Source organism: Syngnathus typhle, linkage group LG1 (genome assembly GCF_033458585.1).
Source record: "Syngnathus typhle isolate RoL2023-S1 ecotype Sweden linkage group LG1, RoL_Styp_1.0, whole genome shotgun sequence".
Taxonomy (NCBI): domain Eukaryota; kingdom Metazoa; phylum Chordata; class Actinopteri; order Syngnathiformes; family Syngnathidae; genus Syngnathus; species Syngnathus typhle.
The window spans coordinates 10,034,434-10,047,456 of NC_083738.1; the positions used below are offsets into that span (position 1 = coordinate 10,034,434).

General features: G+C 39.9%; 1 protein-coding gene across 1 annotated transcript in view; it reads right to left on the minus strand.

Moving 5' to 3' along the window:
* Positions 1–11,767: 11,767 nt before the first annotated feature.
* LOC133162992 (complexin-2-like) overlaps positions 11,768–13,023 on the minus strand; it is a 40,304-nt gene continuing 39,048 nt past the window's right edge. Inside the window, exon 4 of the mRNA XM_061292481.1 lies at positions 11,768–12,555. Coding sequence (XP_061148465.1) covers positions 12,361–12,555 — 195 coding nt within the window. The 3' untranslated portion in view covers positions 11,768–12,360. The remainder of the gene's footprint in view (positions 12,556–13,023) is intronic.

Sequence of the window (13,023 nt, forward strand, 5' to 3'; positions counted from 1 at the left end):
GCAGTCTGTCTTATCCGACCCGGACATTCGGACAGCGGTCGTATTGCAAAAAATCCAATACGTATTCAACATATGAAAGTGGCCCAAGTCAGATTTGAAAAAAATCAGAACTGAGCCCTTCAGACTGTCTTGAAAATCAGATACAGGTCGCATAAAAAATTGAAATTGAGCTGTAGTATGACTGTAACCAAAGTGTCTGGGGAGAGGGAGGTCTTGGCTTCCTTGATTAGGCTGTGGCCTTCTAAACCCCGAATCAGTGAAAGAAAATGGATAGATGAGTGATTTAAATCAAATGGTGAGTGACAGAACGGTGAGGGGATAAAGCTTGGGAGGTCGCTAATGGTATTGATCCCATAAGAAGGAGGGCGTCCCGAGCTCATACGCTGATATTTATTAGCCTCTCCACAGCCTGCATGAGGCAAACACTCAGCTTCCGCGTTCAAACAGGAATCCCATGAGCTCGCCGGCTAGAAAGCAAAATGGGGGGTAGGGCGGCTGTGGGTGGGGGGCATAAAGCGCTGTGTTGAGTGCTTGGAACACGGCGAGCTATTCCCTTTACTTCTCCATCCACTCGGGTATGCGGCCCAAACACAGGCGCTGGGCGCTTTGGCGAGGAGGCTTGTGGGGAGATAACCATTGAGCATTGCACACCCACACACAGACTATGTCACCTTTAGACAAAAACAAGACAAGGTGTCAACGGTTCATTCAAATGGAATCATATCTTGCCAGTTATTCATTATAACTGCCATCTTTCACAAAAAAACAGAAGAAGTAGAAGCAATCCACAGAGAAAAACAGTACACTCTGGAACAGACGGATAGATGCACATAATGTACAAGGCATGTCATACGATTACTTTTACTGTTGCCAGTTACTAATGACAACCACTTCATGACTAGAAAAATTCCACCAACGTAAAGGAGCATAGCCTGTAACAAATTAACACATGCCCTCACAACACCATTACTGCAATACAATTTGTCCTTGCCAATAACCTTGCGCATAGATACAAACAAAATGCTGGTAAACATTTTTTGACAATTCTTTTTAATCATACTTTGCTACCTGAGTTTATTTATTTATTTATTTATTTATTTATTTATTTATTTATTTATTTATTTATTTATTTATTTATTTATTTATTTATTTATTTATTTATTTATTTATTTATTTATTTATTTATTTATTTATTTATTTATTTATTTATTTATTTATTTAGCTGGGACTCCAAAGCTGTTTTTTCTGCAGCACATGATGATAAAAATAAAAGTAAAAATAAAAATAAAAATAAAAATAAAAATAAAAATAAAAATGTACTCATATTCATACATTACAGGTTACATGGATTTTTCTTCATGAGAGCACCCGGTGAAATCCATATCGTGCAAGCTTTTATTGGTCAAACTCAAAAACAAAACCTGAAAATATCTCAAAAACCTAATGTGCTAGAAGAAAAAACAATTTTTAAATAAGCACCAAAACTACATTAAAGAACATATAAAGTCCACTGTGGATAAAATTTGCTGTTGACCAAAGAAGAAACAATCCACAGATTTGGACATACATGCACACAATTACTGAGTGATTGTTCCCAAACAGTTATACACCATCTTGCACAATCTAAAAGCTAACCTTGCCAGTTTCACAAAGCAACATGAAATTTAATTGCACAATCTATGTTACTACTATGATAATACTCAAGAAGTCGGCCGTTTTGGTTTGAAGCAACCATTTGGGTGTCTTTTCTTCAAAGTATTTTACTTGGACTTGCCTTTTCTGGAGCATGGAGAGTGTGTCAGCCTGCAATGAGGCTGCTAGGTAGAATACAGGAAGAACGCAAAAAAGCCATTTGGAGCTAATCAACACCGTTTGATAGTCTGCAGGGACATGATTGCTTTTCTTTGTTGTCCACCAGGTTTTAAGCATGGACTCGCGGGAGACTAATTGATTCCCAGAGTAGGGCTCGTTGGCATGCACAAGCACAATAATAAGTACATTTATCTTCTGTCAGCAGCCTCGGTGGGAAACCCCATCGCAAGAGAGGCGAAATGAGAAATTCAACTTCATCTTTGCGGTCTTTTGGAATTGATTCTCGCTTTTACATCCTGTGGTTAACGTCACCCAACTGCCCAACACACAACATTAAAATTAGTAGTACTGTAATTCGACAATCACTTCTCAAATGACTACTAAATTGGTCAGAAAAATTGTATTCAGGTTGATTAAAAATCCATGAGCCCATGTAAATGATACTTTCCTCAATTTTGAATTACTAATCTGTCAAGTATGTGAGGTTCAAATTCATTAGCTATTAGACAAAATTTCTAAGGCTCAGCCTTTGAGAAAGCCCAGGGAATTCTCAAAATGACCCCCAAATTATTGCTTCAAACCAAAAAGGCTGACTTGTGTTTTTTTCACGCATGGCTTCTTTTTTGGTGGTCTTGTTTTGTGACTACTCATGGCAGACATACCTACTAAATTTAACGCAGCCAAGAGAAACAGAGTTTTTGTGTTTTACGGCAAATTTGGTAGCAATCTGACAAAATCTGGCCTACAAAGTCATTACCAATGGAAATGGCCAACGTCAGCTTAAAATGTCTGCCAGTGATTGTTAGACGAAGTCAACCAATGGTGGAAAGTCAGATAATGACGTCCTTCCACAGTGTCACATCCCAGCAGGTCATAATGACCTGTCATCATCATCACAGATCAAGCACGCCTGCTTCATTCTTTCATCACTGAGTCAATTCATTCTTGGCTTTTTCCAGCAATGGTATCATACATCTGAAATGTCAGCCACTCACTCCCCTAGGTGCTCCTCGGACCTTCCCTAATTGTTCTAGGTTGTATTTCTATGACACAGAGCAAACGCTGCAGGTGTTCACATTTATATGGAAAAATTGTCTGATTGGGGATTCGAAGGATTTCCCGGTTTAATCTGCACCACGGCCAAGATTGTAACTAGATCTGCTCAGAGAGTAAATCAATTTTCCCCACTGGAATCAGCTGAAATGCTCCCAAAAGCTATCACAATATTTTTGCTACTTGTTGTTGATTAAAAAAACAAACGCTTTAGTGTACCTAATATATATTGTTGCCCACCAACAGAACATATACTACCAAAATAATGTTAAACTGCTATTTTAATATGCAAAAAATGGATATACACTGTCATTGATAAAAAATAATACAAAGTCATCCAGTTGCCAGTCACTTGCATTAACTGGCCACTAGCTGCCACCAGCTAATATTTAATTACAAATACCTATGCCAACTAAAAAATGTGGTAGGATGGAAGCTAACAAACCATATGGGTACAGCTGAACATCAGTTACTTTTTCACATGCTGCAAGTCCACACCTTTTCGTCATGCTTTCAGTAAATAGTCAGCTAGTTGTAGGGCTTTCTCCTATCGTGCCCCTTATGGAATCGTCTCTCATTGGATGTTTGAGAAGCAAACTCCACTGCAGTTTTAAAATGCCATCTTATAACCTTTTTACTCAATAGGAAAAGTGTTTAATTAATATTCTTTTTGAGTTTTATTATTATTTTTAATTGCTCTGTTTTTTTTTCCACTTTATTTCATATGGCATATCCAAAGTGACGACTCGTAACTCAAAAATGTGTAAATTGGAGTTATTGTGGTCAAGGCACCAGTATATATCAAATGAGCAGTTGTAGTGATGCTGTCATTGTATTTCCACGTAAAGATAACAAAATGGAAATGGTTTCCATTACGCTATTGCAACTGCGCGTTGAATTATGAATGGAAATAAATTAAATACTCGGAGCTAAAGGTGGTACTAATCATTCATCCCCCCCCACCTTCTTCATTATCTTTTTATGGTTTATATGAATAATTGAGAATGTAATAATGCCACTGTCACCGAGAACACGATCATTTTTGCACGTCTTTGGTGACGCCCGAAAAAAGTATTGTTGAACTTATCAACATACAAAATGTACAGCTAATCAGGGAGGGAGGTTTTGCTTTTCATCATATGAATGCTTATTATTTGGGAAATCTTTGAATTTTGGGCATCATGAGAAAAGAAATGATTGCATGGCATAGTATCTCAAGAAGCCATACTTAACAAGACAAAACAGGTCTGCCATTTTAGGTTGAAGCATCCATTTGTAGGTCATTTGGCTTTGTGGTGCCAAACAGGAATAAAATACGTCGGCAGGCGAAGCACTTTGCTGTATGAAGGTCTTTAAAAACAAATTTGACTTGACTAAAATAAATAAATCAGCCCCCAAAGTCACTTTTTCTCAACAACAGGAATTTTGGTCGGCCTACATAAACGTCTCAGGAAAAGAAAAGACACAGGAAATAAATAAAACATAATAAACAATACTGTAGTAAATCAAATGATAATAATAATGTTACAGGTGGCACGGTGATGCACTGGTTAGCATATCCGCCTCACAGTTCAGAGGGAGCCGGTTCGATTCCACCTCCGGGCCTCCCCTGTGTGGAGTTTGCATGTTCTCCCTGTGCCTGCGTGGGTTTTCTCCGGGCACTCCGGTTTCCTCCCACATCCCAACATCATGCTTCGTAGGCCGATTTAATAACACACCTAATTGTCCCTAGGTGTGAGTACGAGTGCTGACGGTTGTTTGTCTCTGTGTGCCCTGCAATTGGCTGGCAACCGGTTCAGGGTGCCCCCCGCCTACTACTCGATGATGGCGGGGAAAGGCTCCAGGACGCATTGGAGTATGTAAAGCAGCTATCTTGGGGTCATTTAGGTCTTTTCTAGGGGTCTTTCGAAGAGAGGGTTATTTTGGAGAATTTTTCTGATTGTTATCAAATTTCACCATTGTATATTCGACAGATGGGTGAAGTGTGATAGTCAACAACATCTATCAGGGCGGTCCTGCACAGTGCACACCCACTGCACACCCACTGTTTGACGTGGGATAACGCTCAAAAAGATTTTCCCGTTAGAGTCACACACACACACACACACACACACACACACACGCACGCACACACGCACACACACACACGCACGCACGCACGCACACACACACACGCCCTTTTCAAGCACTCCAGTGCACAGCTAAATAATTGATTGAGCGTTTTTTCCTGCGGGAAGTGAAGTAGGCCAACATGTCTGCTGGTGCGTTCAAAGACCTCCTCCTTTCTGTCTGCCAGCACAATCGAAATGTTGCTTCTTTTCATCAACTTGAATCAGGTACTGAGAAAAGGCCAACTTTCTAGCAGGAAATATTTGACTGCTTTTGATATCATCTGTTTTTTACCAGCAAAAGTGGCTACCATTTGGTTATCGTAACCTTTAAGGATAGATTGCTAGAAATAAAATTAAACGCAAGCTGTGATGTGTGAAAAGTATCTACACGGGACTAATGGGGGGAATACGAGAAGTCGATCTGTGAATTTAGCCTCTTTCTTGCTGGCGATCATCAACAACAAAAACAACATCGTAACTAGAGGGAGAGCAACCAAGTCAAACGTTTCAGAAGCTCCTGGCTTGGATCAAATGTGATCAATGTGTCAGTAGCTTGCTGCTAATTATCCCATCAGCAAGTGACAAGATGGCAGCTGTCAGCCATCAATGTGGGACACGGGAGAATGAGGAGGGCTTTTAGAGGGAGGGGGTTTCCATCTTGAGGGTCTATGACAGAAAGCATCCATGCTTCGTCCTCACATCTGGACTTGTGTCGGCTGAGTGGATTTCCCTTTATTTCCATTAATCAAGCCACTCACATTTGTTCATTCAGTTCTGTGGTGTGTTCAAGGGAATTGAAATAGGATGTTTGATGAGAAAAAATTAATTGGTGCTACGTGACTCGTTTGGGTTTCCATAGTGGGCTTTATGTAGGCGTTCTGAATGCAACTGTAGAAGTGGCAATTGAAGAAGTGAGAAAACTTTGTTGTTGAATGTCTCCACAGGCGGAAAGCACAGTTGGAAGTGCGGAGGCTGAAATGCCTGCCGTGACGAACACAAGTACGAGAACCACATAAGACACAAGTGGGAGGAGCTGGAAGAGTTAACAGAGACACGTGAAGAAAAGTGCAGCAAAGACTCCTAGTTGTTTCCTATTTTAGAAATGGCTACCACCTCTTGCAATCTTTTCTGTACACCAATTAATGCCACTAACTCTATACCATATCAGCCTCACCAATAGGCTGGCGCAACCATCATTTCAGTTCAGGTCAGCGTAGACATTTACTGTGTCATAATGAATGCTCTTGGAGATCTCATCAGTGATTTATTAGAGAGGTTTGATACCACCATTTTTTGGTAATCCACGAGAGAGTAGAATTCAAGATGATATTGAGGATATGATACTGATCTAATATTTTGTGGAAATACACCAAATGTTTCTGGTAAAGTTGATAAAAGCGTTATTTCTAATCAAGGCTTCATACAAAACATCAGAGTAATTATTCATTTCAAACTTGGAAGTATATTGAAAGAGTAGTCAAGTTAGATCATTTTACTTTTATATACTCAGTGACTTCAATTGAAATTGCCTGTAATTATATATTAAATAAATGCCACAATTTTACAAGTTCATCTGTCTACATTTTATAATACTCATTTAACTGAGGAAATTAGTTTTTGGAGAATAATACAATATAATGTACCGTACAAATGACTGAAGTATAAGTATCAACATTTTGATTTAAGAACCAATTTTAGAGCATAAAAAGGTTTCGGAGGTGCAGATATTTTGGTTTTGACTCACACATCACCATTATTAATCACGCTAACCGACATTTTGAACAATAGAGTAACAAAATAATCCACAACACGTTTGGTCATATGCGTGCACCCATTGCACGTGTCATGATTGTTCATCTCACCAGTTAGATAACTGCCACCCTCCCCAATGGAAACAAACAGCTTGACTGAACTAGTATTTAGCATAAATATGTAAGGCAGCATTTCATTACAAGCTGATGATTAATTTGATCCTATTACTGGTGCCATTGAATATTGATGAGTCTTAAAAATAGACCTAATCACGGAAGATGCATGGAAAGTGAAGGAAGCATTGGATGGGGATTAAATGGGCGGAATGATAGATTATCATCTTCACTGTGGAAATGGTACAAAACCACTGCAATTAAATGTGCAGTAAGGTAATTGGACCACTGCAACCATGTGACACGCATTACATATGCATGTTTATTATCCTCATTAAGATGTTAAAAACAGCATTTAACTGTGGGTAATGTTTTTTCACTCAATTAAAAGAGGATTTCATTCGATGGTTTGATCTTATAGCCTTTTACTGGCTAATGGCAAGAAGTTGTGAGTTGGGATTTAAAAACACAGTCCTGGATTGAATACATTTTTAACTAATAATTGTGAGATACAAAGACATATTTGAAAATTAAGAAAAAGAATTTAGAACACAAAATGGTACCTTTAATTTTGATATTATCACAGAAACATCGAATAGATGGGTGTGATTATTATTTTTCAATATTTAAATTGTTATTTACTTACAGATAATTTTACTGTCAACAGTACATTTTAATCAAAGAAGGCTATTTTAATGACGATTTTCTAAATGTTTCAAAATATTTTTTTCTCCACATCCATGTCTGCTAGTATGCTCTTTCCCCTCTTACTGAGAGCTGGCATCCTTTGATGAGTTTTCGAGATGTTCCTGGTGTGTGGGAGAGGACTGTTTATCTGGCGACCTCCCACAAGAAACCTTTTCCGTATTTATAGCTGAGCAAAACATCCCGTTGACTCATGTGTGATCCCAATACAGGAACATCAAGAATTTATACTTTCCTTACCCCATTGCGCTATTCATATACATAAATCATGTAGAAGCATATATTATGCAGTTTGCACTGATGATGAAGACAACATTTCCACTCACTGAAATCAAATCACACATTTGTTGTGTTACAGTCACAAGACCAACTTCCTCCTTTTTACTTATTCTCATGCTACAATGATTGCCAGTTGTTGAAAATGCTAAATATTTTGGAGTGTGTGGCAATTAACAACAATGAGCCAATCGGAGTGTTTCTGTGAATTAGGGTGCTCATCTTTGATTAGCTTTATCAACATTAGCACAATAGTGGAACAACATCTAGCCCAGCAACTGTCTTCAAAACTGAACAAAAAATGAATCAATTACAGAAATATTTGAATATAATGTTGAGCCATATTTTTATTTGCTTATTTATGAGTCAGCGTATCACTTTATGGTGTATAACGGTTGTTGATCATGACGGCTACTTTGTCATTTGATTATGTCGGCCACTGTCATTTTATTGTATCCTTGCCTTTGCATCCAAACTATCTCCATCCATCCATCCATCCAACCGTCCGTCCGTCCATCCGTCCGTCCGTCCGTCCGTCCGCCCGCCCGCCCGCCCGTCCGTCCGTCCGTCCGTCCGTCCGTCCGTCCTTCCATCCATCCATCCATCCATCCATCCATCCATCCATCTTCCGCTTATCCGGGGTCGGGTCGCGGGGGCAGCAGCTTCAGGAGGGACTCCCAGACTTCCCTCTCCCCAGCCACTTCACCAAGGTGTTCCCAGGCCAGCTCAGAGACATAGTCTCTCCAGCGTGTCCTGGGTCGTCCCCAGGGACATGCCCGGAACACCTCCCCAGGGAGGCGTCCAGGAGGCATCCTGATGAGATGCCCGAGCAACCTCATCTGGCTCCTCTCAACGTGGAGGAGTAGCAACTCTACTCCGAGTCTCTCCCGGATGACCGAGCTTCTCACCCTATCTCTAAGGGAGAGCCTGGACATCCTGCGGAGAAAACTCATTTCGGCCGCTTGTATCTCTGTTAACATTTTGCCATACTCTGTGGCACAATTGACTGGATTGTAAAATAGATAAAACAACCGATATGAACTGAGCATGATTATATAGACATAAATGTTAAGTGTAGCTCGAGTGTTGTAGGGCGTGTGAAAGATAACCCGGGTTGGCGGAAGGCTCTCTCGGCTTGGCGTACTTACGGCGTTGATTTAAACCTCTATTTCCTGCTGGCAGACTCGAGTGCGCTCGACAAGCAGGAGTGGGCAACAAAAAGCTCCACAATGGAATCCGTTAGGAGTCATTGACACTAAAACAACTTGCCAACTCTCACAACAAATTGCGCCGGTGGCCGAGGCACGCTAAAGAAAAACGCAAGCGACAACAGCAATCCGCTTCTTTCAATGATAGTCACTTTCTGTTGTGACTCATTGTTTCTCGATGTATCAGTTGTTATATAGTTGCTGATCCTTTATGCTTTGTCCTTTTGTTAAAGTTCATTGTGTCCTGAGCCTGATTCCATAATGCAGTGGTTGTCAACCGGTGGTCCATGGCTCATTCAATGTATTTTGAGAATCAGTTTCCCCTGACACACTGGTCATTTACAGTAAGATCATTTTTAATGGACTTATTTTCATGACCATCTGTTGTCTGTGTAATTCCCCCTCCTCAGTGAATATGACACCATGCCTGTCATTGCATCTGATTAGGAAACCTGCTTCATTGGGCTCATTTGGAATCATTTCTGGCCTTCATGGACTTCCTGCTCAAATTTCAGGGATGGGTTCTTCTGAATTTTTTGTGCATGCTGTTATGATCGCCATGTTCACCTGATTGTCGTATGTCAATTCTACTCATTTTCAATGGTGAATTATCTTAAAATGACAGTTTGTAGATTTGTTTTGCTGTCTCATTGTGAACTAATGAATGCAACAATCTAAGATCAAAACCCATGCCAGCGCCATCACCAAACCCGCTTACCGCTCATGTTGGAATAGGTTCCGGCACGCTCGCGACCCCGGTGGGGACAAGCGGTGCAGAAAATGGATGGACGGGTAGAAGTGTTCTGCTTTGGCTTCACTCATCGTACAGATATGTTCTAAAAAAGCGACCGAACATTATAACCACCAAAAAACAGCCACGCACCAAAAGACAGCAACACAATCCAAAAAGGTTGTATGAAATCACTTTATTCTCAGAGTTTGCAGTGGTTCCACGTTTTTCTTATCTTTTATTTTTGCATGGTTTCCAGACTAAAATATCTGTCTTTAGCATGCAGGTGAGGCTAACACAGCGGCGCTTTGGGGATGGCGGGTAAACACACATAACAGGACACATCAAAAACGCTTTATAGTCGCACCATTACACACTACAGAGCATGCAGATGTCCTTAAAGAAGAGGGAGGAGGGTGAGAAAACTTTGCAGTAGAAAAGACTTAAAATATGCACCTAAAATATACTTGTTTAAAATATGAAAATAAAAAAAATCACCAGCTACCAAGAGGACAGGAACAGGACCAGCTAGAGACAACACAAAAGATTAGCACACTAAGTTTAGCATCCGCAAGTACAGACGACAGAAAAGTACAAACATTGGACGTTTACATTCAAGTTACATCAAAGATTAGTTTTAGTATCAAGTGGCTGCTTTTACTATTAGGCCTACTTATTATGATGTTTACTGAGCGGAAAAAATGAGTTTTGTTGAGTGGCAGTGGTCTGTTAGCCATGGAAAGCGTGAACATTTTATCAAAGGAGATGAGAGCGTGGCAGCTCAGTAACTCCAACAAATTGGTCGGGGGCAGTATTCATAGCTTGCAAGAATTCGGCTGGAGCTGTAAACAACGACTATGTAAGGATTTCAAGGCCCTTGAAGATGTTAGCGAGCTAGGCTTATGAGGCTAGTCGAAGAAGGCTAGCGAAGGTACAAGCGACAACACCTGAGATATGCAGGAAAAAAGTAAAAAAGAATGCTATGTAGGCTACTACTGCTATTAACTACTATAAGCGTCGTTCTTTGGTTTGACTTGATAACGTCATTTGCGAATGTGCAGTTCTGGTCGCTAATTTGCTGCTAGCACTCTGAATGGAGCCTAGCAGGGGCAGTTTACCAGCATGGATGCTACTCCAATATTCAATTTTGACATGATTTGGTGATTTTAGCTTATTGAAACTAGCATGAATATGCAAAATTCAAGGTACACCTGAAACACTTATCTTCTAACATCTACAATTTCTCACACAAAAGCCAAAATGTTGCTCAAATTCAATGCTAGTAAAGTAATGGCACAAAGTTAGTTAAATTCTCACATTTTTCTTTGTGGCAAACTGCAGAGTAGCTTTTGACCAACGAGGATAAGTTAGTGGAATGTCTGAAAGAGCTGGAATGTTTCGGAAAGACTGGAAACGATAGAGATAAAAAAAAGAAGTTCTGACAACGATCCAGCTTCGTATGCCATTTTTACACTTTTCAAACATTGTTTTTTTCTCTCTTCTTTTTTGTGGATAACAATGAGGCAAACTTAGCATACCTGTCTGAAATAGTTAGAATGTTTTAGAAAGTAATGGAATGATGGAGATGAAGAAAACTATTGTCCGCATCTGACACCCCAGCAACTTGTGCAGCATTTTACCAGATCAACAATAAATGTAAATGCCAAGACAGCTTTACACTTATGAATGGGTGAATGTTTTAATGTTTTTATTCAACGAAACATCATAGATATCTTAGCAGAATTGTCTGAAATATTCCAGAAAGACTTTACGGAATGGACATAAAATACGTCAGATGACTGAAGCTTTTTGTGCCATTTTTGTTTTCCAGTGAACAAAAACATTTTGATACAAACACTACAGTGGGGGTATGAATAAAAAAAATGTGTGTTGTTACATTTTTGTTTGACAATAAGGAAGAAGCCTGTGTCTTCAAGCTACACGCAACTTTGACGATTGTCTGTCTTTGCAGATTAGACTTGGGCCGAGTTGGAGGTGAATGATATATTCGGCAACTGCACGCCTTTTTTTTTTAAGCATCTTCAATTATTGATTTCTTCAGTCATAAACAAACAAACAAACAGAAAAAGCAGTTATAACCTCAAATATTTCCGTTCACGGCGACAACCACGTCACGTTACAACATCTCACTACATGCCAAAAAGAAAAAACTAAAGAATAAACCAATCACTTCTTTGATTATGTCACAAGGACGATCTGTTGTTTTCCCATATTTGCATCAAATATTAACATAAAAGAACAAAAAAGGGATTTGTAAATTGTTTTCAAAGTTGAAAATATGGCTTGTACTTATCTACCCATCTTGATATATGTCATATACATATTTTATATATATATATACATATATATATATATATGTATATATAAATAGAATTATTTGCCGCATAATGCCAGGCTATTTACAAATCAAAGTTGGCATGATAGGTGTGATTATGACTATTTTTATTGATTAATAAGTGGCGGACAGGACGTTAAATGAGCCATTTTGTGACCAACATAACGTCACGTGGCAGCAGTGGAAGAAGAGTAGAGTGTGAGGAGGTGGGAGGGCAGAGGAGGTGGTCATATGTGAAACGGCGTTACTTCTTGTTGAACATATCCATGAGAGGTGTCGGGATGAACTTCATCACCGTGTCCATGATGCTCTCCTCCTCCTCCTCCTCACCACAGCCGGTGGGCACTGCCTTCTTGGGGCGTGTCAGGCTGCCCTCCGAGGCCTGCTCCATGGCGGCGGCCGCCTCCGCCTCCTTCTCCTCCTTCTTCTTTATGCCGTACTGCATGGGGACAAGCAGCGAGCAGCAGTGAATGGGCCCTCGTAAACAATTTTCACAGGAAAGCCTCGAGATGATTAAACTTTAATGCCCACATTAGATGGTGCAGGCAAAAAAGCTGGACAATTTAGTATGCTGTAGTTGTCTGCTTTAGATCGGGGCTTTTTGGGCCAATTTCCTCGTAGGAGATGAAAGTAATCTCATATGGATGCTTCAAAACAAAGTGTCTGACTACCCGTTCGGTTTTTGGCATGGGCCCTGGAGACTTTTGCATGTCCTCTTACAATCTAAATAGCAGCCAAATTTCATGTGGAACATTAAACTGGTGTTGGTCGCTAATTTTTCAAATTCAAAGCAAATGGCCAAATTGACCTTCAAATGGTAAATTCCAAAACTGACTGACTCCTTGTTTAATTTCTGGAACATGTCTTTGAGATACTTCGGTGCATTGTTTTTTTTTTTGCAATCATT